Here is a 25,167-nt window from a genome sequence, read left to right as displayed (position 1 = left end):
CTAGACCAATGAAGTTACAGCATCCGAACACACGATATAACAGAGTGGTCTAGTCAGTTTCTTGCGTCTTGTTCTCTAATGGTGCCTCAACATGAGAGCTCAACAGGGCTATACAAACTGGTAGTCCATTATTTGGATATTTCCGACTTCTTGTGTTATCTCAGTATGGAACTGAAAGATAGGACAGCATTGCCTATATTACTTAATAGGATTATCCCCAACTTTCAACTACCATCAAAGAAATAAAATACATCTGTTTTTTTAAAATATTTTTGTCAGATGCTTCGACTTAAATCTGCAAAGTCTTAAAGGGAAAATACAACATTTGCAAACATCGAAAAATAAAACTACCAAGGTTTTACGAAATACCTTGCTAAGATGTTGGTAAATGACTGTCTAAAGCATCCTGTAAAATTATGGCACCTGGTGTGAAGTCATTTTCAAGAAAATGGTATTTTTGTATACATTTCCAACAGTGGTCGGCCGACCACCGTTGGAAAAACCTAACTATTTTTCAACAACTGCTCAATTTTTACCATTTGTTTCAGTCCAAATTGTGTTTGCTTTTGGTAACATGTTCATGAACGGGTGCAGGTCAGCTAGACTGGTTCCCTTACCTTACAATTTTCCGGCACCTATAAATTGATCCATTTCATTTTTAGTGGAGTCAGGGAACCGGACTACTTGCACATTTGTGTTTTTCTTGGTTTTTCCAGCATTTTCGGACACAAAACTTCAAACATGTCAGTGTAACAATATTTTGATCTATTATACTAACCCCTCAACTAGTTAATTTCTGAAAAATACAGCAAAAGCCAATGATGTACATTCCCTTTTAAAGAACAATCCTAATTCACCCTTGATTTGTGTTGATTTCAGTGTCTACTTTACCTCTTCTCAATAGTTTTTCTTGGTGTAGGGATGGGTGTTATAAATTCTGTAAAATTAAATACATGTACTGCCAAATCAAACACCAAAAGGTTCAATCCCACCATATTTTTATTAGATACTTTTCATTGGGATGATATGATGTAAATACATTTTACATAGACACCCTTGTTTAAATGCAGTCTATGGCAAGCCTAAATGTAATAATGTTGCTTCCTTGAATTTATACAATTGTCACAAGATTGCAAATTGTTTTTCATATTTTAAGTAAAAATAGTTATTTTGCTTGAATCGTTAGTTGCCTTTTTATTTGACATAACATGGAAACCTCATTTTCCAGATCAGCCTTGGCAAATGTTACTTGTAAATTGCTGTATGTACATGTTTATCTTACCTTTTTTTCCCTTGAAATTAGGTTTTGCTTTTTTATCTTCAATTTTCCTGACTAAATTTGCTCACCTTTATTTTATATTTTTTTGGTGTCATTTCTCCATGAGGTGTTCATGTACATTTTTGAAGAAAACAAAATCAATTGAAAAACCAAAAATTGAAAAATACGTCTTAATTATTTTCCACCTCACTTTGAAAATGGAATCCTCTTCTGAAGCTAAACTTAACTCAGAGTAAATGGAGTTGCATTAAAAGAAAAGAAGTGGGGATTTGTAAAACTTTGCTCTCCGTAAAAAAAAATGAAGAAATAAGTTTTCCCTGATCAAAATAAAAGAAGTTTATTACTGAGAAAAATTGGTTCGTGTCATTTAATTTTGTGTGAAATTAAAGATGTATGATGTTCACACGGCTGCAGATAGTACTTGTACTTTTTTGTAGTGAATTATGATGGTCATTAGGCAGTGTTAATGATTTGTGATATTGGTTGTACAAATGAAAATTGATATGATGCAGGATAACTTTTTTTTAGTAACTACTTATAAACTACTTTTGCATAAATGGGTCAAACAGGCACATTTAAATACCCAAGTGAATGTATTGATGTCTGGGATGACGTCACACCAGTGTATAGCAGCTGTTTATGTGCTGATACGACCCGCATTACATGTGCATGCGTAATACGCGTTTATTGTACGTACGTACGTGCAGGCTACGGAACTGTGCACGTATACGACTAATGTACGACTAATGATATAGATTTTGGTTTGCTCCCGGACACAGAAACTGTAAACAAATCCGAGAATTATACCCTTTTGTACTTCCGCCATGTGCTAAAATTCCTTTGTCTTTGAGTGGGTCGCAATACTGGCATCGTCATCGGACTCAGACAACGGTGGGTTGTCTCCTCCACCGGTGAAAAAACAACGCCTTTCTGCCGCCGCAATGCAAGCCAACTCGACCGCAGCGGTGCACAATGGAGACGCGAGCGTACTCAACAGCAACGGGGCCAATATGGCCCCCGAACCGGTCATCAGCAACGGTGTTGAGGCGGCCAGCAGTGGCGCCGGGCCGTCCTCTTCGGCCGAAGGAATCTCTCGCAATCCCCGTGCCAAGCAGTTGTCCCAATGCGACAGAGACATTGTGAGACTCATAGGGCAGCATTTGAAGGGATTAGGCCTGACGTAAGTTGCCTGGTCCAAACAATAACAATAACAACATGCCATAAACGCTTACCCCATAAACTATGCTGCCATCAAATTTAATGATCAAAAAATTGTGCTGTTTTGATTCATTGAATCGTAGAACATGTAAAAGAAGAAGAGATTTAACACGTTTATATGTTCAAATAAGGCGTTAACAATATCATGGTTAACAAAGCAGTCACAACATAATTGATTCACACTATTTCCTCATTTTTTTCTGGAGTGTTTTGAAAAAAGGAGAAGCCAGTATTTCAATTTGTTTCAATTGCAATTTCATTTAGGCCAATTGGACCTTTAAGTTAAAATGAGATTTGTCTTCATTACACATGCAACACATAGAAAGATAAACCATGAGTGCTAAATAATTAAATCAAAAAGCAAAATGATTGTCAGTAATAAACCAATGACTTATACTGCTTGTACATTTAGTTACATGTATACACTACATGTAGATTTGTAAACCCACTAACCCTACCCTTTTTTGACTATATTAACCCTAACGTCCCTGAATCCATCAAAATCCACACCCCTGTTTTGGGGGATTTCGGCGGATTCAGGATACCCCCATATTGCACAAACTGGGGGATTTTGATGGATTTAGGATTGTAAGCCTAGAGAAACTGCAGGATTTAGATGGTCTCAGGATACCTCAATATTTAGCTGTTTGGGGACTTTGGCGGATTCAGGATCTCAACATATTTACTCCCGCCTAAATGGTGGATTCTGATGGACTCACTGGCCACCAACATTTTTTTGCTTGGCAAAATTGATGGATTTTGGCGGATTCAGGATACTTTCTAGTAAAAGAGCCCAAGGGGTTAGGGTTAATAATTATTAACCTTGACCCTTTCAGATTTATTCTTCAAAAATGAGGGTTTGTAACGTTAGGATTCTGCTGGAATCGAGGAAGTTGGAGCCAAACTACTAGGTTGAGGCTAGTCCGAGTAACTTGGACCCAACTTACATGTGCTACAGTACTGGATTGTGCTTTCACATTTAACTACAAATGTACATTCTCGGTGTGCATATATTTGTACATCATACATACATGCCGTGATGTGCATGTATACATGCAACTATGTTGTTCAATATTAATAGAGGGGTTGTTTCAGTTTTTTCATTCAGAAAAAAATTCAACAATACACCATGTATGATGTAGAGAACAATGCTTGGGCGGAAAGAATACTTCTTGGATTTATTGCGGTCTGAGAGTTGTCGAACAATGAAACTTGTTCAACTCCAGTTTCCTGTTGTTTATTCAGCATTTTTAAAGCAAAAAAAAAAAAGAAAACAGAGGAAAAAAAATGCCACTAATAAATATTGCATTATACTTTCTAGTAGAAAAGTATAATTGGAGAGTGAAATTACTCAACCAGGATGATTGAAAATGGCGACCAGAATCCTGATTATTAGTGTTTTATTTGTATGACAACAGAATCCACCACAATTATGGCCAACCCATTGTATGTGTAAATGCCTGTCTTTGTTTTGTTTGTCACAGTTTGTCACACAAACCCCATTCACAGTGATTGCAACGTGTGTAATTGCTATAGACTCTGAATGACCCTTGTACATGTGGCGTACATCTAGTTGTACATGTACATGTAGACCTGTGTAAATTTATGCAAGTCATATACATGTACATGCATGTACGACTCTCAATTTGTGTACTGTGTGTAATGAATAATTAACTTGATTCACCTTTGAACCAAGTTAATGCATTTTGAAACAAAGACTTGAGTTGACCTGTGGGAACTGGTTCCATTTGGCAAAACAAGATGTCAAAGGCATACATACATTTACTTGTACGTGGGATCATTTGCATTAATTTATTTATCCCAAAAGTAACCTACCAAATTATCAAAAATCTGAAGTCTAAAGGTCATACTAATACTAAACACCTGGTGAAATTATTCCGTCTGGCTTGCTGTCATTAACTCTCCTGCGCAAACATACATTCTGTGCAAAGTTGTCCTTTCAGTCAAAATCAATCAAGTGACTGTTTTCAACGCTTAAGAGCTCCCAGCCCACATAAAGCAGGGTTGACTGGCTGTGACTGTTTATAGCTTGATACAGCTATGCTTAAACTGTGATTGATAAGACAGCTGTGCCACCACAGCTGACTGTTGCCTGAAGTTGACTAGTCAGAGTGCTTGCTGTAGAAATATGATCTGAGTGTTGGTGACTGGCCTGAGTTTACCAGCAGGGGAAGTGGATGGATTGTTTGACTGTCTGTGACTGTTCAAACAGTAGGGGGTTGAGAATATATCAAGAAATGTATGTACATGTATGTCTACATGTAGTTGATTTTCAACAATCAGTCAATTGACTGATTTTTGGAAATACAGAGTGCTATGGATGAAATCGTGTTTCGTGGTCAAAATTTAACGTGTTACCATTTTATTGAAAAGTGTAATCCTGCCAATCTGAAATTCAACAGGTTAGGTTTTGCACGCAGAGTTTGAGTGGTGTTATATTGGAAATTCACAAAATGCGTGAAAAGCAAATGATCTAGAATTCTAGATGCTTTCCAAGGCCCCCATGTACCCAAATTCCCCTAACATCTCCAACCACCATAAATCTTTCCTCCCATTACAATTGTTGGAATCAGATCACTACCACCCTCCCCCACCTTTGCCCACCAGGGAAATCACTTATCCAAACTTCCTTCCCATAGCAATAATCATGATTTCCTGGGATCATGCATTGTACAGGTTCTTGTGATTTTTTTCATCAGGTTTAGTTCTGCAAGTTTTTTTTCACTTATATTCACATCTCATGTGTTTAATCAATACCAAAAAAACCCGCTCATTTTTCAATAAAAACCAACATAGTTTGGAAATATGCCCTTTATTTTTTTAATGAACTTAGTAGGGCCTACTCTCTTGATCTAAAAAATTAAGTTCTACGTTCAGTACGGTACCTTCCCTGGTAAATGTATTGTAGTGCTTAAAGGGAAAATACAACATTTGCAAACATCAAAAAATAAAACTACCAAATCATTTTGAAATACCTTGCTGGACTGTTAGTGAATGACAGTGTAAAGCATCCTGTAAAATCATGGCACCTGGTATACTGTCATTTTCAAGAAAAGTGGTATTTTTGTATCAATTTCCAACGCTGATCGGCTGATCAGCGTTGGAAAAAACTGGCTTTTTTTCAAATAGTCCTACTGGCCCTAGTTGACCATCGCACTTGTTTGCAATCGATTACACACCTATGAATGGGTACAAGCCAGCTAGACTGGTTCCCTGACCTTACAATTCCCCAATATATGTAAACTGCTCTGTTTCTTCTTAAATGGAGTCAGGGAACCAGACTACAGGAAAATGATTGTTTTTCTTGGTTTTTATAGCATTTTCGAACCCAAAACCTCAAAAAAGTCAGTGTAACTATATTTGCTATATATTTCCAACCCCCCAATTCCATCCATTTCTGAAAATTACAGCAAAAGCAAATGATGTATATTCCCTTTAACCAATTAACACCTACAATGTATAACACCTTTTTCAAACTTTCAAAATTCCTGTATTTGATTAAAGTCGCCTTTTTTCTTTTCTTCTCATCTCCCATGCAGTCAGACTGTCGATCAGCTGATGATCGAATCAGATTGTCGGCTTGAAGACCCCTCAGCATCCAAGTTCCGCGCCCATGTCATGGCTGGGGAGTTTGGCAAGGTAGGCTCAGTCATGCACTGCTAAAAAGGATATTCTTCAAAGTGGAAAAAATCTTTAGTTCAAGAATAAGTCTCACTCCTAAAAACTTTTGCTAGGGAGTGATGCAAGAAAACAGTTCTTCAAACCAAGAACTAATTTCTTAAACTTAAATGTAAGAAAATCTTTTTTAGCAATGTGTGACCTGATATCGTGTGATCCGGCTCCGCCAAATAAGTGAAGAGCCTAGAGTTTTTAAACAAAAAAATGAGATTTTGGTGTTATTGATTAGAAACAAGACCTTTCCAATAAAATGAAACTCAAAGAACAAGAAAATTACTTCTGATATCATCCTGTAACTGCATTGAAAATTTTTTTTTTAAAAAGTCCTAAAAGTGTTCGGTGTTGGCACAGAAATTTTAAAAATTAAGGTGACAAACATTTTTTTAAATTTTCTGTCCTTTTTGCCAAACAGGCAGAGGAGGACTTGGAGGAACTGAAACCCCAGATGACCTGTCCACAGAGTCTTATGGTAAGCGCTGGATAGCAGGGACCTGGGTATGAGTTGAAGTACAGGTACCAGACAATGGCCACTCAATATTTAAATCCTGTTTGTAAAACAGGATTTAAAACACATGCCTTTGTCGCAGTTCACTTGAAGAGCTTGTCATTTGACTTGAAACTGGATGCCTTGTGATGGATTTGTGAGGACTTATCTGCAACTCGATCTACATGTTATTAACATTAACAAAATTGAGCTATCGCGGTAGAATCACATTAGAATCGCGCCAACGCAGCTTGTAAAATATTGTCCAATTACATGATATACAAATGGACGCGGAACGCGCAACATCTGAGACAAACAAAATTTAGCGTACAAACGTTCCATAGGGTTGTCTAAGGGGCGTGGCCAACTCGCAAACTGCGAAAGGTCAATTGTACATATACAAGTACTTCTGAAATCTTTTAGAGGCTATACATTTTAGCTGCAGATTACACAGAAATTGTCGGACCCCATTATTTCTGCACGATCAAAAACATGGTGGAGTGGACGAATGAAATATGGCAGCTGCCTGATGAATATTTATGAGGTATAGTAAAACAAATACAACATGTTTTTGCGGGGAAATAGTGAAAACAAATGATCCCTCGGTGTTGGATGATTGGGAGATAGTCCCAATCATCCAACACCTCGGGGTCATTAGTTTTCACTACTTCCCCGACAAACCATGTTGTATTTGTATATTAAACAGTGAGCCATTTTTGTTGCTCTAGAAATTGGGTGAAAATGCCACAAACATGAGATCCTACAAAATTAATGGTTCATGCAATTCCATGAGCTACATTACACTATAAAGATACTTCTCATTCATTAACCCTAACTCCCTAGGCCTTTTTGCTAGGATGTAGCCTCAATCCTGCAAAATCCTCCAATTGGCCAATTGGAAAAATAGCATATGTAGCCTCAATCCTGCAAATTCCTCCGTTATTTCTTGAATATGGTCCATGGAGGGATGACCACTGCCTGAATCCTGCAAAATCCTCCGGCTATGTCTGTCAATAGGCTGAGGCAGAGGCAGTGACATCCTGGAGCAGTGCGGAGGATGTCAAGTATAATCAAGGACTAAATTTATGCACGGCTGAGCATAAACAACACAAGGTCCGGCCTAAGACCTTGACACAGTGCGTACTCCGAAATCAGCAACGCACTTTTGCCATGTAACCTCAATCCTGCAAATTCCTCCAATTTGCAAAAAGGATTTTGGAGGATTCAGGGCGGTTAGGGTTAACAGTTTACGACAGATTGCTATAACCAAGAATTTTTTGTTCATGCATGTCATCCTGCGATATAACAGGGTTTATCTAAAAAAAGAAAAACAACACACACCCAACCTGGACAAATGGTTACATCCTTATTAAATTACATGTAAATATGCGAAATTGCCACCTTCTGTACCAGTACATGTATCGGTACCAGCATGTTCTGTGTACGGTACATGTATGTATATCGGTATGTGTTTATTGCTGGCATATATTGCATGTGAGCTGTAACGTATCCTGCATTGTAATGATCGTGCATAAAAAAAGGGAATTGACACTGGTTTCTGTTAAGGAGAATACACGAGAAAGTGTGGATTCGTAATTTAAGAATTCACGAGGCGCAAATTTCTTTCTGACTAAAAGTAGTTTTTTTTGCAGTGACGGCGGAGAATCTTCCATTGAAGATTCATTGGTAATTTTCGGAAAGCAAATGTTCACGCAGATGGTCCTATTCATGCTCATTGTGGAGAACAATTGTCCGACGTGTTCAAAGTGTGGATTCGTAATTCCGAATCCACACTTTACTAAAGATTCGTCGTTCCGAATCCACACTTTGTGACCAGTGTAAGAGATTCGTAGATCCGAATCCACTCTTTTAACAATAGTGTGACGTCATAGCAATGGTTTAATGAAGTTGAGACACTTTATGTGTAGTTTACCTATTCACATGTAAACATTATTCAATACATTTGTACAGGCTGAGTCAAAAAAGGCGGAACCCAAACCCCAACACATATATATTTCATATTTAAACAAATATGTAGCACCAAACATAATAATGACTGGAAAGCCAATTTCATAAGCTACATTTAGATGAAACAAATACTGAAATTGCTCAATCCGTTCAAAGAATATCACCATTTAAACGCAATGACCCTAAAACCTGTTTCTTCCAACAAGAGCAGTTTATTGTGTATTCTGCCTGTTTGGAACAACAAAGCAAATGACACAGAATACTTGTTTCAACAACTGCCAACAACTGCAGTGCACAATATCTTTATGAATAACCCTGGTTAGGCAAACAATATGATTTATCATATCCACTTTTTTTAAAAAGATGGGCCTTCAAAAAGACTTTGTTGAATATTTTTAACTTTTAAACTGAGAATTTATCGCCGGTGATGTTTAAAGGCAATTTGTGACGACGATTCCTGAAATCACATTTTTCGATGAAAGAGGTTTTAGGGTCATTATGTTTAAATGGAGATATTGTTTGAACGGATCGAGCGATTTCAGTAATGTTTTCATCTAAAAGTAGCTTATGAAATTGGCTTTCCAGTCATTATTATGTTTTGTGCTACATATTTTTTTAAATATGAAATATAGTTTGGGGGTTTGGGTTCTGCTTTTTTGACTCACCCTGTACCGGTAAATACACATTTGAAGGCAGTTCTCCTTTTTTTTTTTTTTTTTTTTTTTTTTGCCACAAACATCCCACCACAATGTACAATTTCTCCAGAGCTTGAAAAAAAATCTGGGTTTATGTTTTTATTCTTCCTACCACACAAAAATCACTGTGACAAGCAAAAAAATGTGCATGAAAGTTGTGCGATACATGTCTGCAAACACGTCAAAGTTTCCCTTTCAATTTCCTGGTTCGATATTCTGACGAAATAATGTAGTAAGCAACGGATAAAATATCGCCAACCAATAATGTCGAACCAGACTACAAAAGCATGATAGGTTTTCTTGGTTTTTCCAGCATCTACAAGCCCAAAACGTGAAACAAGTCAGTTTAACAATATTTGCTACAACATACTAATCCTCCAAATACATTTATTTCTGAAAATTGCATCAAAAGCAAATGTTGTACATTCCCTTTAAGATTTTGAGCAATTTTATTACTTCAAACGAAAACAAATGCACAAAAAGCAAATTAATCCTATGGACATGTACATCTACAAATGTACATGTACATCTACATGAACCTTTAAGGTTGTTGCACATTATATACCTGGTTGTTGATCGTGGTGAGGAATTTCTGAACGTTTTCATAGTTCGCGTGGTTTTAATATAGTTTCCCTGACCTCCCTTGACGTGCATCATGCATGTAATTTCTAGTTGGAGTTGGGACACATTTTTTAGGAATTAATTCCTCCGGGCAATAGGCCTACTATGCCAGGCTTTCCAACCATGACAGACAATTGTTGACAAAAATGTTTTTCTTGAAAAATGTAGCCCATATGAGCTTGGAGGTATTTTCAAAGTACACGTACCCCTGTCAATGTTAGTGCATCAACAGGTATACGTATCACTCGCAACAATACATGTCCCTGTGATTTATCCATGGCACATCAACATGTACAATGTACATATGCAGCTTTGCCTTTTCAAGGGTGGATATTGAAAAGTATAGTGGAAAGAAAATCATACTAAGCAGACCTAACAAAGAACAGTGAGTATAACTACACATTCCGATCTCAAACTCTTGTCGCGACAACTTTTCCATTCTTTGAATTGTATGCCCATCACCAGTATTGTGATTCGTACAAGTCCGAAAGTTTGGAATAATTCATAAATGCTTTCCATCCGGCAGACGTCAGAAATTTGCCTCAATGCTTTCAATAGCGCATGGACTGTTCCCAATGTTTCATTATAAGTATTGTCTTGGAGAGTGCGGTACTAAGTCTGAGATCAATTAATGATATAATTGAATGACACAGAGACAGTTCTTTAGATACATTCGTCTAAGAAGTTAGGGTCATGTTCCCGTCTCAGTCTAGCTCTAGTGACCTCGTGTATGACTAACTAAGTGTAACACAAGAGGGCGCTATTATCATAACACTTAACAGTAATAAGTATGCCAAGTTTTACTGACTTTGAAGCTACTGTATATATTCCCTATACACATACGTAAACACTACACATTTATGCATATCTAAGGACACTATATTTGTGCATATTCAATTTAAAAGCTGGTTCCTACTCAGTGGGAACGCAAATGCGACCACTAATTTGTGACGTCATATCAAATCTTGCTATGAATTCACAAAAGTTAAACGCATTTCAAATCTGGCGAAGTTCCCAGTGAATGCTTCCTGACGTCTTATTCGCCTCGCATTTGCATAAAAAATCCTCTGTCATGTGAAATTTTGGAAATCAACCTGCCTGTTAATCTCTGTATCGATCACAACCACTCCAGGAATGGCTTTAAGGATTTATCGGGAATAAACAAAAAATATAAAGTTGATCTAAGAACTTGACCGCAGTGGGGTTTGAACCAGCGACCTTTGGATTACCCTTCCAGTGCTCTACATTTTCGTACCAACTGAGCTATCCATTGCTATGTTGGCAGCTCCCCATTATGTTATTAAAACAATGTTACACAAGTGCTCATCAGTTATTTTCATACAGTCCAAATTTTACTTTATTTCAAATTTTTAATTTTTTTTTTATCCTTGCCACAATTTCCTGAACAGAAGATGAAGTTCCTGCTTCTTGAGCAGAAATACCTGGAGTATCTGGAGGAGAGTCGGATCTTGGAAGCGCTGCAGTGTTTACGCCAAGAGCTGACACCTCTCAAATTCAACACAGACAGAGTCCATGTGCTGAGCGGGTGAGATCTCTCATGAAGGGTTTTTTTTTTTTTTTTGCAATTTTTTTTTTTAAACCCCTTGACTGTAGGGCTGTGATGAATATACCAAATATTCAAATATCATCAACAGAATATCCGAAAAGCACTTTTTCAATACAAATATTCGATAAATGTGAGCAATCTCGAGGAGATGGTGAAAAATGTCTGTAATGTTATTTCAGTCGTATAATAAGTTGCGTGGTTTTAATGCTTGTCAAATGCCACACTTTTGTAACGTCGACCAGATCTTGGGTTTTCACACCTCAGAGGAAACTTACACAGACACTATTCTTCAGGATTTTGGGGCTCTAGGCCGTTTATTCTTGCCACTTTCTTACACGAGGCTCTCTCCTTTTACAACTCACAACAAGAAACAAAACTTCATACCAAAATGTCCATTACTGAGTCAGCGCAGTCCGGCAACGGGTCTCCCTGGCCAAGCAGCAGGGTCCCAACGCTACGGTTGCACCGTGGGTCCATGCTGGCGCCCTCTGCCGGCGGCCCGGCACCGACGTTACACTTTTGTCGAAAGCCATTATTTGAGAGGTTCCAAGAGGACTATTAGCTCAACTCTCTGGCTGGCAATGTCAGCATCAAGGCCTGCCCAGCACTCAGAATAAATCAAGTGACTGTCTTTAACAGTTTCAGTGCTCCCTCCCTTCATCAAGCAGGATTGACTGGCTGTGATTGTTATGAAACCTGATATAGCTGTGCTTTGACTGTAGGAGATTGATAAGCCAGCTGTGCCTACCGGTCACCTGCTTTTGTCTGTTGATGGAATTTGACTGTCACAGTGCCTACATGAAGTATGATATACATGACTGTTGGTGACTAGCCTGTGTAAAAGGCATGGTAGGGGAACAGGATTAAATTGTTGACTGTCTGTGACTGATCAAACAATAGGAGGGATTAAAATCGGTCAAATATCAGCCATTCTGTTAACCTGTTCTTTATATTATTTTGATAAGCTCTTTGCTTTTTTTTCGTCAGTACACGTACTTCATTTGAAATTTCAACTGCAATATTCAAGGCTAATTCATAATTATTCAATGCATTTTCTATTAACAACTTCACACACATTGTCTCGGTATTATAGTCTTGTTTATGTATTTTGTTATGGCATAAAACTGGCCAAGAAAAGAATGCGTCTTATTTTGCGATGACCACTAGACACGTCATTAAAGATATATATGATGTAGTCCATCATTTGTAATTTGTGCATTTTGTTCGTTTGAAGCAACTAAAAGTGCTCAAAATCTAAAGAAGGGTACTGAACAACTAACCTGATGAAGTTTCAGCTCAGCTGTATATTCCGAGAAAAACAGCATTCTAGGATCTCAATTTCAAATCAAAAGTTCCTGAATCATGTTTTGAATTGGTCCTGAATTCAGCGTCTGAGACACGTTCTCACTGAGCCGATTGCAGCTACGCGATGTCGCGCACTGATCCGATGAATTAAAGCAACTGCGCACGCGTGTGGGTCGTGTCAGCACTTGCGCCCGCTTCGCTGAATAAAAAAACCAACTACTAACGGAAATTTCCAACGGTGCGTCTTAAGATCTTTAATGATTACTTCAAAATAACAGCTTGCCAGAAAGAATAATTTCACAGGGAGTTTAGCCCCCTTACTATCTTTCAACCAAGTATGTTTTTCAACAATAATTATGCCAGTTACTTTTCAGATAACTGCAAATGATGGACTATAGCTTTAAATTTGGGACTTGTTTTTAGCCGTTGTCAAGCATGTCAAGGAACTCACGACGCGTATAACACATCGCAAGTTTCGTGAAATGGATCATACGACACGTCGCGAGTTGCGACGTGTTACATGTCATAACTCTCTAAAATCGGGTGCTGGACTGTTACACTTGACCAATGCATTTCGAATATTCGATCAAGTGAAGTTGAGAATATTCGAATAATAAATTATTGAGCACTGCACAGCTCTACTGGGGTAATTGGCTGTGGAATTAATTTGCCTTCCTACACGTACATGTACCTGCCGACAGTCTGTTCAGCACCTGTTGGGAAATGAATATGGGAAGTGTAAAATCCAAGCCAGATTGTCGGCTTTGCAAGGAACAGGAGGCGGTCGGAAGAAGCTTGCAATCGCCTTCACTGCAGCCTTATGATTAAATTGCCTGTTGGATGCTTTATGACATCATATGTCGGCTTGTCTTATTTAAGCCGGGCGCCGTTTTAAATTGATTTGTGATCCGTTACAACAAAATGAGCTTAAAGTCAGACTTTTGAAGAATTGACATATTTTTATGTATGGATTCTGCAGTACAAGCCATTTCTAATCATATATTGTAGAGTACTGATTTCTGAGCAACAGAAATATAGGCTGCCAACTAGATTGAAGCTGTTCAACCAATTTTTGAGAAAATAGCGTTTAAAAAAATCTGGCTGTTGTATTACAGTGAATAAACCTTCAAATAATAAAATAGGATGAAACTAGGTTTTAGAGATGTTTGGTAGAACAAAAACACTTGGGGAAAGGTGTAGAACAGGTCTTACGGATTTTGGTTCACGTGAAAAACAAAACGTTGAACACCCCTTCAAAATTTGGCTTTGCCCAAGTGTACTGGAATATGGCGATTTCCAACCTAGTGCTCATTTCTCCTATTGTTTATTTCTTTTGATTTTGAGCCATTTTGTGCGTAGAGCTCCATTTGGATCACCCAAGCCTTTTCAATTTACATGTAGTACCTTCCTTACAATGTTCCTAATGAATATCTTTGCAGGTTTCTGATGTGCACAAGCAAAGATGAGCTCCATAGGAGAGCAGATTGGGCCGGGAAGGGCAACGCTTCCAGGACAAAACTAATGGAGCAACTCCAAGGTATTTAAAAGGAAGGACCCCATAACAAACTCTGTAAAGGAAAGACCCAATGTGTCCAGCAGCAAATTGGGTTGATGATACATGTAACGGAGTGTTGTTGATGACAAACGACGCTGGCAGTCATTGTTATAATAAAGGGACATGGATGAAGATAGCAATGGTGATGATAATAAGAAAGAATGAATAAATAATACAAGTATACAGGGTGAGTAAAAAAAAAACGAAACCCAAACGTCGGGACCATTGTTTTCGTGAAGTTCTGCATGTAGCACTTTCAAAATATAGGATATAAAAGCCCAATTCATAAGCTTTCTTTTAGTACAAGAATCGTTCAAATCACTTACGTACTTTTCATGTTACAGAATTTTAAACACAACCACCGTTTTAAGGTTCTGTCCACGGATCACCAAAAAGTTCAGTATTCTTTCAGCAAAACAAATCACATAGGGATGTGTGTGAATTGTTTTCGTTTTGCTAAAAGAACGCACACCTTTTTTTGTGATCCGTGCACAGAACTTTAAAACAATTGTTGTGTTTAAAATTCTGTAACTTGAAAAGTACATAAGTGATTGAAAGATTCTTGTACGGAAAGAAAGTTTATGAATTGGGCTTTCATGTCCTAGATTTTGAAAGTGCTACATGCAGAACTTCAATAAAACAATAGTCCCGACATGTAGGTTTCGTTTACTCACCCTGTATATGCCAATAATTCAAATGCCAATGACAATGTATATTCTCAATCATTAAGTTGGAGTAGCTAGAAAAACAAAGCAAATCAGAAAAAATGGTTGACTTACTGAATAAAATAACTCGCTCCACTATCTGTCATTTGACCAGTCGAATGCAACATAGCTGTAGTTCTATCCAGTAAGTCCAGTGTTTAGATTAATTTTGTTATTTTGATGCAAATACCATTATTTTCAAGTCAACTTGAATCCTCCATCCTGATAAGTCGATCCATGGCAACAAGCCATGCTGCATATAAAACCCTGTAGCATGGCCACGGGCCCATACAGCAATCCGCATATTGCGCTATTCTAAGCTTACGCGAAGCGATTTGGTACCATTGCTGCACAGTATTCATCGTGAATTCAAAAGTGGCGTGTTTGCTTGAAAATAAATTTGTTGTCCCACTTGCGCTCGTGGAACACGGAAAATGCACTCCCGCTCATGGGATAACTAATAATATTTGTGATGTGATGAAGCTAAATGAGTTGTTTGTCTGGAATTTTTATTTGGAAACTTCATCACATCACTTTATCACATCTCTTGATGTTCTAACTTCCATAATTTTTGAACTAAAGATGGTATCAGCATGCGGTTTTCACAGCAGTAATGCTGAGATGGTGCTCTTTTCAAATCGGTAATAGAAATTTTTTTGACTAGGGTCGACAAACGACTTGTGTAGCTTGATCGCATCACATTTGTGTTGAAAAAAATTACATTATAACTGCTGTTGCTGATAACACTTCAAGAAAAAGCAAGCATTTGAGACCATCAAGCTCTCTACCTGTTTAAATATCCTTCCTTAAATCCTTTGTTATATTTTTGCTATCCTAAGCCTTCCTGCCTCCATCTGTGATGCTACCCCCGCGCCGGTTATACACCCTCCTCAGTCAGGCCGTGGAGCTACAGAAACACCGCTGTCCCTACCACAACACCGCCATCAAGAACGACGATTCCCTTCAGTCTATTTCACTCCTGCACGATCATATATGTAGTCGGTAAGATTACGAGGAGGATGAGAAATGGACGGTCCCAGATTTGGCCATGAGCCCCGCCCACCTTTGAATTGTGTACATTTCTCAGAACTTGTGGCTGAGTTTGACCGGGGTCACCTGACTAAAAGTTGCGATGTAATTGGTCCATGCGCGCTGTTTGATTGACAGGTGGAACGGGTCTAATAGGAGGATACACTTCTTTTTCAAAGGCATATCCGGTTTGTTAGTAAAACCTTTAAAGGTATAGTCCATCATTGGTAATTTCTGCATTTTGTTCGTTTGAAGCAACAAAAGTGCTCAAGATCTAAAGAAGGGTGCTGAACAACTAACCTGATGAAGTTTCAGCTCAGCTTCAGCTGTATATTTCGAGAAAAACAGCATTTTAGGATTTCAATTTCAAATCAAAAGTTGCTGAATCATGTTTTAAATTGGGCCTGAATTCAGTGTCCGAGACACGTTCGCACTGAGCCCATTGCAGCTACGCGATGTTGCGTACTGATCTGACGAATTATAGCAACTGTGTGTGCGCGTGTGCGTCGTGTCAACGCTTGCGTGCACCTCGCCGAATAAAATAACGAGCTATTAACGGAAATTTCCAACGGTGCTTCTTAAGACGCACCGTTGGAAACGCCTTCTTTCATTGATTTCTTAAGAATGACAGCTTGCCAGAAAGAATAATTTCACAGGGAGTTTAGTCCCCTTACTATCTTTCAACCAAGTATGTTTTTCAACAATAATTACGCCAGTTACTTTTTGGATAGCTGCAAATGATGGACTCTGGCTTTAAAGCATTGCGAACCCAGACATGACTCTACTTCTTACAGTGATCGAGTCCGTAGTGAGTGATTGGATTGGTCTTGAAATTTTTTTCACCAAGTTGGTTGATCTTTAATTTTGTTCCCATCCTCCAGGAACCAGTTTCCCTCCAAGTCCCGGCAAGTCCTGCCCGACCACTGCGACGAGGTGTGGTTCTGTAAATTCTCACCTGATGGTACTAAGCTGGCCACGGGATCCAAAGACACAACCGTCATCATTTGGGATGTTAATAAGGTAATTATTAATATTATTCGTTTGTTTCTGGTAATGAAAACAAGCTTTCCTCAAAAGCTCCAATGGCACTATAGTGCACAAGCTTGGAGAAAGCTATAAACCAATCCATGCTATCAGTTCTAGCATGAAGGCCCCTTCAATGGCGAAAGCATAGTGCTAGCTATTGTCCAGAGATAGGGAACTAATATTGACTATCCACCCTCAAACTATGTTATATTCATAAATACCTCGGACAGTTTAGCTATTCCTATTGGTCGAGAGCCCGTCACGTGGCCGGTCTTAAACGGATGATAAAGACATGGCCAGCTGGTCTTAAACACTTTTCCAGTGTCACAATAAAATGTGGACTCCTAAAAATCCAGTGCCTCTTACCGTTTCATTGGTTGAACGTTCACAATCCTCACGTAGGCATGCGCAACACTACAAGCGAGTCAGAATTTTATAGTTCTAAATTCAAAACGCAACGCCCCAGGTGCGTTCTGCGTGACATCGCGCAGAACATGTTACGCGCGCGTCAATCTCCATAAAAGGGTTGTTTACATCTTACTCGCCAGCTGAACACTCCATTATTTTGCTAAAGGGATGTTTCAAAAAGCATGAAGTGAACTTGTTGAACAAAATCGGGATTTTTTGAACAAATTATTTGATTTTTTTTTTACCGAAAAGGTATTTATGAATGGGAATAAATATGTGCTCCGTCGGTATTCATCACTCTGTTTAAGACCACTTAGAGTCTGGGTGCTGATAATTACCCTCGCCTCCGGCTCGGGTAATTATCAGCACCCAGACTCTAAGTGGTCTTAAACAGAGTGATAAAAACCTCCGGAGCACACATTTATTCCCTTATTTGTGTACTACAGCAGGGACCTTTTTCTCCCTTGTCAGGCAATTTAGGTGTTTAAATTGTGCAATTTTTTGTTTTTACTATGCAGGAAACATTAGAGTTGAAAGCCATTAAAACCCTGGAAGGCCATTCCTACGGCGTTTCCTTCCTAGCCTGGAGCCCAGACTGCAAGTATCTAATAGCCTGTGGTCCAGAGGAGTGCTCCGAATTGTGGGTCTGGAATGTAGAGGTATGAAGTTCTAAAAACAGCTTGGCAATTCTTCTGCAGTTTGATTTGATGAAGGAATGTTTATGAGTGCAATGGTAAGAATAATTTCATGAGGTGACAGATGGAATGTTCCATTCCATGAGGTGAAGCCAAGTGGAATGGAGTAGTCCATCTGTTACCGAATGAACTGATTCTTTCAGTTGTATGAGTGTGAAATATTTGTCCACTTCTTTGGCTTCTTACCTGTTGGACCTATAATTGCATATTTCCTTTGCTTCGTAAATAACCGCTGAAGTAAAGATTTGCTGTAGCATGCCACAGCGCCCTCCTGCGTCAGCGCCCACAATAGTCGGAGCCCGCGCTAGTAATTCCTCTTTTTCTTTATCGCTCGTGACGGTAGGACGTGTTTTCAGTGCTCATAGTAGCATTCCCGTTTTTACTTTAGCTGTTATTTGCATAGCTAAGGAAATGTGCAATCATAGGTCCAACTGGTAAGTAGTGCCCTCGTGGACAACTAAACACCGTAGTTTGGGGGTGATTTGCTTTATACACGACCGGAATAAATCCTCGTCATCTGAATGGTGATACAGTGAAACGCCACTAAAACAGACACCGCTGTAACAAACATTTGGCTCCCGAAAAAGTAAAGTCAATCATAATGCACAATACTATAAAAAACGACCACTATAGGGAATGTTTTTTTTATGGACCCCATCATGTTCGTTATAGTGGTGTTTCAGTTTAGGGGTTTTCTGTTCAAACTGTGAACCCAGAATGTGCTTATTGAAAATATTTGTCAGAAAAGTTTGCTTACTGCCATGTACTGCCATGTACTGACACAACCACGAATCACCAAAGGAAAAGAACATTTACGACAGAGAAATATCCAAAGCTCTGGCAACTTTTGGTGCTGAAATAGCTGTAACCTTGAGGTTTCTGACTGAAATGACATCACATTTTTCCTCATGAACATGAGGAATATGGAAATTTGCATTAGCATAAAACCATAAAAATGGCAACAAAATACCCTTTTTAAATGGGAAAACGAAAATTGAAATTAAGGTTAAATGGGACATGAAGGTGCATTTCCAATGATTACATTCAAAAACCACATTACATGGGCCCTTTAACTCAGTCCCCATTTTCATTAAACCATTGTTTATACTGACAGTTTTTAAGTAGCTTTTTTACTGTTTATTTTTGTCATTATCAGACTGGGGAAAGTAAAACTAAGATCAGCCAATCACCGGAGGACAGTTTAACGAGCGCATCCTGGAATTTGGACTGCAAACGCTTTGTCACAGGAGGCAACCGGGGACAGTTTTATCAGTGTGTGAGTACAGGTGCCAGACGGTGACATGATGTGATAGCACATGGATGCTTTATAAACGCTGCTGGCTGAATGAGGGAATAGGGAATTATTGCACAAAATGTGGATAGAAACCACACGCAAAATATGGTAATGGTGGCTTGAAGCCACAGTCCATCATTTGCAGCTATCCAAAAAGTAACTGGCGCAATTATTGTTGAAAAACATACTTGGTTGAAAGATAGTAAGGGACTAAACTCCCTGTGAAATAATTCTTTCTGGCAAGCTGTCATTTTGAAGAAATCAACAAAAGAAGGCCTTTCCAACGGTAAATTCAAATTAGCAGTTCGTTTTGTTATTTGGCAAAGCGCGCACAAGCATTTGCACGAGGCACACACGCACGGTTGCTATAATTCGTCGGATCAGTGCACGACATCGCGTAGCTGCAATCGGCTAAGTGAGAACATGTCTTGGAATTCAGGCCCAATTCAAAACATGATTCAGCAACTTTTGATTTGAAATCAAGATCCTAGAATGCTGTTTTTCTCGAAATATTCAGCTAAAGCTGAAACTTCATCAGGTTAGTTGTTCAGCATCCTTCTTTAGATCTTGTATGTCTTGAGCACTTTTGTTGCTTCAAACGAACAAAATGCACAAATTACAAATGATGGACTATACCTTTAACATTACTGTCATGTTTGTTTCGATGCCACTTTTCCGACTATATTGTGAAGTGCTTTGAGATATTGGCATACAGGGCTGTATAAGAACCGCCTTATGATTATGATTATCATTTTTGCTGCCATTTCAGCTAAATTAAAAATTAAACTGAAAAGTATCCTCTCCCCTATCAAAACAATTATCTTTTCCGCTGTTTCGGCAATTTGCCGAAATAGCCTTTGTAATTGTTAAGAATTTTTTGTCCTTCTTTAAAAAACTTTTTCAGATTTCCTCCATACGATTTGTACACATTTTCTTTTCAGACACCCACTTTGGCATTTAAAAAAAATCTGATCAACTTAATTCTTGGCACACAGCGCTTCTTTATTGCCTACAGCTCCTCACTAGCCGAAACAGCCCAGTGTTCTGTTGAATATGTTGCAGAACAGACTATTGGTCTCTAGTTTTCATTCTTTTTTTTCTTTTTTTTTTGGTACAGGATTTAGATGGTAACGTCTTGGAATCCTGGGAGGGTGTTCGAGTGCAGAGCCTCTGCATCAAGGGAGACACTAACATCGTACTGGCCGCCGATACGCACAACCGCATCAGAGCATACAACTTTGAGGACCTCACAGATCAACATGTGTAAGTGTGTTTTAGATCAGGCAGCAACTTTATTTCGTTCAAAGCTCGAGACCGTTTTACGTACAATTGAACATGTTTTTGTTGTTGCATGCGAGACCCGTTACCCTAATTTGCCAGTGATAAATCCTCCAGGCTTGTGCGGTATTGGACTTGGAGAGTCCATGGTATGAGCACTGTGCGCCAACAAAAGAGGGCGCATTTTTACCACGTTTGAGAGCACCGTGGACGGGACACACAGCGTGTGCGTACTGTACTGTACTGGTTCGAGCGCGCCTGAGTACGCACGACTTGCTGAATGTGCCAAAGCTATTTGCCACAGCGTCTTCGCGTGAGTGTCAGACATCGTGTTGGACTCCCAGACTTATCCCTGCCCCCAATAACTTTGGATCATGCAAAATACGCAGTGGATGGACCAGGAACCAGTCTAGGCCTCCCCTAACTCTCCTTTTCTGGCGTTGAAGGACTACTTGTGCAAGGAGCCCATACCGACACAGAAATATAGCAGTATGCGGTATAACAGGGTAATTTTCTGGGAGGACTATTATTGTATTAAAATACAATAAGTAAGATCACATTTTGTTTCTTCACATTTCTAGAATCCAAGAGGACCATTCCATCATGTCGTTCACCATCAGCTCCAACCAGCGGCAGGCCCTTCTGAGCGTGGCCTACCAGGGCGTCCACCTCTGGGACATCAAGGATAAAGTCCTGGTCCGGAAGTTCCAGGGCGTCACCCACGGGTTCTACACCATCCACTCCTGCTTCGGCGGGGTCAATGAGAAGTTCATCGCCAGCGGGAGTGAAGGTCAGTCTGGGACAAAAATCAGGCAGAAAATTAAAGAGGTTGTGGAATGCTCGAAGACATTTCCGTCATTTTTTGGGTATATGTAGCCTAAGGTGTGATGAAATAAAAACGACTATTGTTTCTGTCATGAAATGAGTACAAAGGTTACTTTTGAGAGCTATTTTTCAGGTCCTGTTTCGACCCGAACGTGCAATTTGTGTAAAAGTCGTCGTTGCGGGCAGCAAACAAAACACAGTAAATCATGACGTAATAAACAGGACTCGTTTATGCTACTCTGCATCGGGAGTCCTGTTTATTACGTCACGATTTACTGTGTTTTGTTTGCTGCCCGCAACGGCGACTTTTACACAAATTGCACGTTCGGGTCGAAACAGGCATGACAGGACTTGAAAAACAGCTGTCAAAAGTACCTTTTGTACTCATTTTATGACAGAAACAATAGTCGTTTTTATTTCATCACACCTTAGGCTACATATACCCGAAAAATGACGGAAATGTCTTCAAGCATTCCACAACCTCTTTAAAGATATAGTCCATCATTTGTAATTTGTGTATTTTGTTCGTTTGAAGCAACACAAGTGCTCAAAATCTAAAGAAGGGTACTGAACAGCTAACCTGATGAAGTTTCAGCTCAGCTTCAGCTGTATATTCCGAGAAAAACAGCATTCTAGGATCTCAATTTCAATCCAAAAGTTGCTGAATCATGTTTTGAATTGGGCCTGAATTCAGCGTCCGAGACACGTTCTCACTGAGCCGATTGCAGCTACGCGATGTCGCGCACTGATCCGACGAATTATAGCAAGTGCGTGTGCGTCGTGCCAATGCTTGCGCGCGCTTCGCCGAATAACAAAAACTTCTAATTTAAATTTCCTACGGTGCGTCTTAAGAAGCACCGTTGGAAAGGCCTTCTTTCGTTGATTACTTCAAAATGACAGCTTGCCAGAAAGAATAATTTCACAGGGAGTTTAGTTCCCTTACTATCTTTCAACCAAGTATGTGTTTCAACAATAATTACGCCAGTTACTTTTCGGATAGCTGCAAATGATGGACTATAGCTTTATCTATGGACTTAGCTTGGACACAAGTACCCCCCCCCAACAGTTACAAGATGAGAGTAGGGGAGAGGGGATTTTGAGAGTCTACGGCATACCGTGATTGGGGAGTGTGGCCTAGTGGTTAGGGTTCGCGACTCATGATCAGAGGGTCAGGGGCTCAAATCCAGCTGCTGGCCATATGTTGTGTCCTTGGGCAAGCCACTTCACCCCCACTTGCCTCTCTCCACCCAGGAGTATAAATGGGTATCGGCATTAGCCGGGGAGCAACTTGCGATGGACTAGCATCCCATCCAGGGGGAGTAGAAATATTCTCAGTCGTTTCCTGCTACTGAAACCGGAGATAAATATGGCAGTATTCGGTATTATAGGGTACATTTCTGGGCGGACTATTATATTGTCAAAATACATTAAGACACGTGGAATTAGGGAAACAAGCAGTATGGGCAAAACTTTAAAGGCCCTACTTGAGTTGGTCACAAAGCACCTAGCGACTAGTAACCACAATTGTCACCTAGATACCATGAACACAAGAAATTTGAACACTTTAGTGCAGATGTTGCCAAGTTGTTTCTGTTAATACCTTTTTAAAAGGGTTTTCGCACACATCTGGCCAAGAGGGAAAATTGAGCTAATGAAATTCCATGAAGTTGAAAAGTTGACACTTTGCGGCGATTGACCTATCGTGGTAGAATTGCGTTAGAATCGCGTCAACACAGATTGTGAAATATTGTCCAATTACATGATATACAAATGGACGCAAAATACGCAAAATCTGAGACGAACAAAACTTAGTGTACAAAAACTCCATAAGGTTGTCTAAGTGGCGTGGCTAACTCGCAAACAGCGATAGGTCAATTGCTTGGTGGTGTATCATATTGTGCAACCTGTCTATTTTATCCCTGCGCAGACAATAACGTGTACATATGGCACATCAAAGATGAGATGCCCATCGCAGTACTGCAGGGCCACACGCGGACAGTCAACTGTGTAGCCTGGAATCCAGTGCTTCCTAACATGCTGGTCAGTGTCTCGGATGACTGCACCATTCGAGTCTGGGGACCGGACGAGTCGGGTAAGGAAACCCAGGCTAGGGTGGGGACTGAAGAACAAATTGAAGTTTAGGGTTCAGTTCTATGTCTGTGCTTACTGCAACAGTATTTTCTCAGTTTAACATGGAAAACGTACAACCCATAACCAAGGATTTTGTGCATGCAGAGTGTCTGTGGTAGCACTTAAAGCTGTCAAATTAGGTTTTTTGCCCTTCACCGACGTTTTTAAACACTGTATACTCAGTGTGTTACCTCCCAAGTGAAAGTTGGACAAAATCACTCGGGTGGGACTCGAACCCACGACCTCCTGCTTTCTAGTGCAGATGTCTTACCACTCGACCACCGAGCTAACGGGATCGGGTGGCCGGTTCGAATCTGATGTACATAGCAGCGGGTACCGCATAAACTATTATATTCCATCTTATAATACTTAAAGCTGTGTTCGTGTGGGTCACTTCTAGATACTCTAGAGAGTAGGAAAATGTTATGTGCACTCAGCATTCAAGTGACATGGAGTACCGAAGTGAATACGTCACGCGCACAAAATGTGTGTAAAAGACATTAGCACGTGATTCAGCCCGTGAACCAACACGTGCGCGTACTCCTACACTTAATGACGTCACACTACGGTACTCCATTGCTCAGTCGTTATTAAGGATGTTGTTAGTAAGGAGCTAGAATAAATAAATACATTTCACTTCACAATTTGTAAATTTACTGAGGAGTTCATTTGGGAAATTTTAACGACAAATTTCTCGCTTACTTAAATGCCGGAAAATTGGGAAATGAAAATACCTTTCAATCCGTCAGATTTTGTCTGATTGCCATATTCTGTGCATTATCGGAAAGCTGATTCAATGTCCTTACCAAATGAGCCCAATATCCCAGTTTTCACAAATTGGTCTGAAAGTGACTGGTTTTGTCACATATACGAGTTTATTTTAACAGTTTTACTCAATACACAAACTATTTTTCATACAAATGTATGTTTCACATTTTTGTTGAAGTTTGTCTGTGTTTTTTTAAAAGCAAACTTTTTACATGTATTTACATTTTTGGTTCTGTTTCAGAGGGTGACGGTAGCACGGAAGTATGATGTCAACCTACAGGGAGTGGCTTGGATTAACCCACACCCTAACTGTCAAAAAACTGACAACCACACAATGAAGACATTATCATCTGAACTTGACAACTTGTGTCCTGTCGTGTTTTTTTTTTTTATATATATTAATACGCAAAATGTTTTTAGTCGGTCAGAGGAAGTGCTAAGGAGGGATCAACTTTAACGTGGAGACTAGACCTTCGAGAGCTACGTTGCTTGTTTGAAGAGAGAAAAAAAAAAGTGTAGATGGGGTTGTTAGTTCAGGATCTGGATATTGTGTGTAACATATTTCCGCTACTGTTTCAACTGTTTGCGTTAACTGGCCATGGGTGCTGTGTTAAGGGCT

At 39.4% G+C, this 25,167-nt stretch overlaps 1 protein-coding gene across 1 annotated transcript; it reads left to right on the top strand.

The window, feature by feature from the left end:
* Nucleotides 1-1,945: 1,945 nt before the first annotated feature.
* LOC119742287 (WD repeat-containing protein 26-like) lies at nt 1,946-24,828 on the top strand. The gene is made up of 13 exons (XM_038218270.1): nt 1,946-2,459; nt 6,058-6,157; nt 6,609-6,665; nt 11,374-11,510; nt 14,276-14,373; nt 15,935-16,097; nt 17,006-17,144; nt 18,077-18,217; nt 19,410-19,529; nt 20,665-20,810; nt 21,407-21,615; nt 23,578-23,742; nt 24,790-24,828. Exons 1-13 carry the CDS (start codon nt 2,221-2,223, stop codon nt 24,813-24,815), a joined length of 1,740 nt encoding a protein of 579 aa, XP_038074198.1. The 5' UTR covers nt 1,946-2,220; the 3' UTR covers nt 24,816-24,828.
* Nucleotides 24,829-25,167: the final 339 nt, after the last annotated feature.

Source organism: Patiria miniata, unplaced genomic scaffold (genome assembly GCF_015706575.1).
Source record: "Patiria miniata isolate m_02_andy unplaced genomic scaffold, ASM1570657v1 HiC_scaffold_11, whole genome shotgun sequence".
NCBI classification, from domain to species: Eukaryota; Metazoa; Echinodermata; class Asteroidea; order Valvatida; family Asterinidae; genus Patiria; species Patiria miniata.
Note: the sequence above shows the minus strand (reverse complement) of the source record. Positions and strands in the feature narration are given on the sequence as shown.

Coding starts and splice junctions, on each gene's coding strand:
- LOC119742287 (XM_038218270.1), top strand. CDS start 2,221: ATGCAAGCCAACTCGACCGCAGCGGTGCACAATGGAGACGCGAGCGTA. Junction 6,158..6,608: donor TGGCTGGGGAGTTTGGCAAG/GTAGGCTCAGTC, acceptor TTTGCCAAACAG/GCAGAGGAGGACTTGGAGGA. Junction 16,098..17,005: donor CACGATCATATATGTAGTCG/GTAAGATTACGA, acceptor CCCATCCTCCAG/GAACCAGTTTCCCTCCAAGT.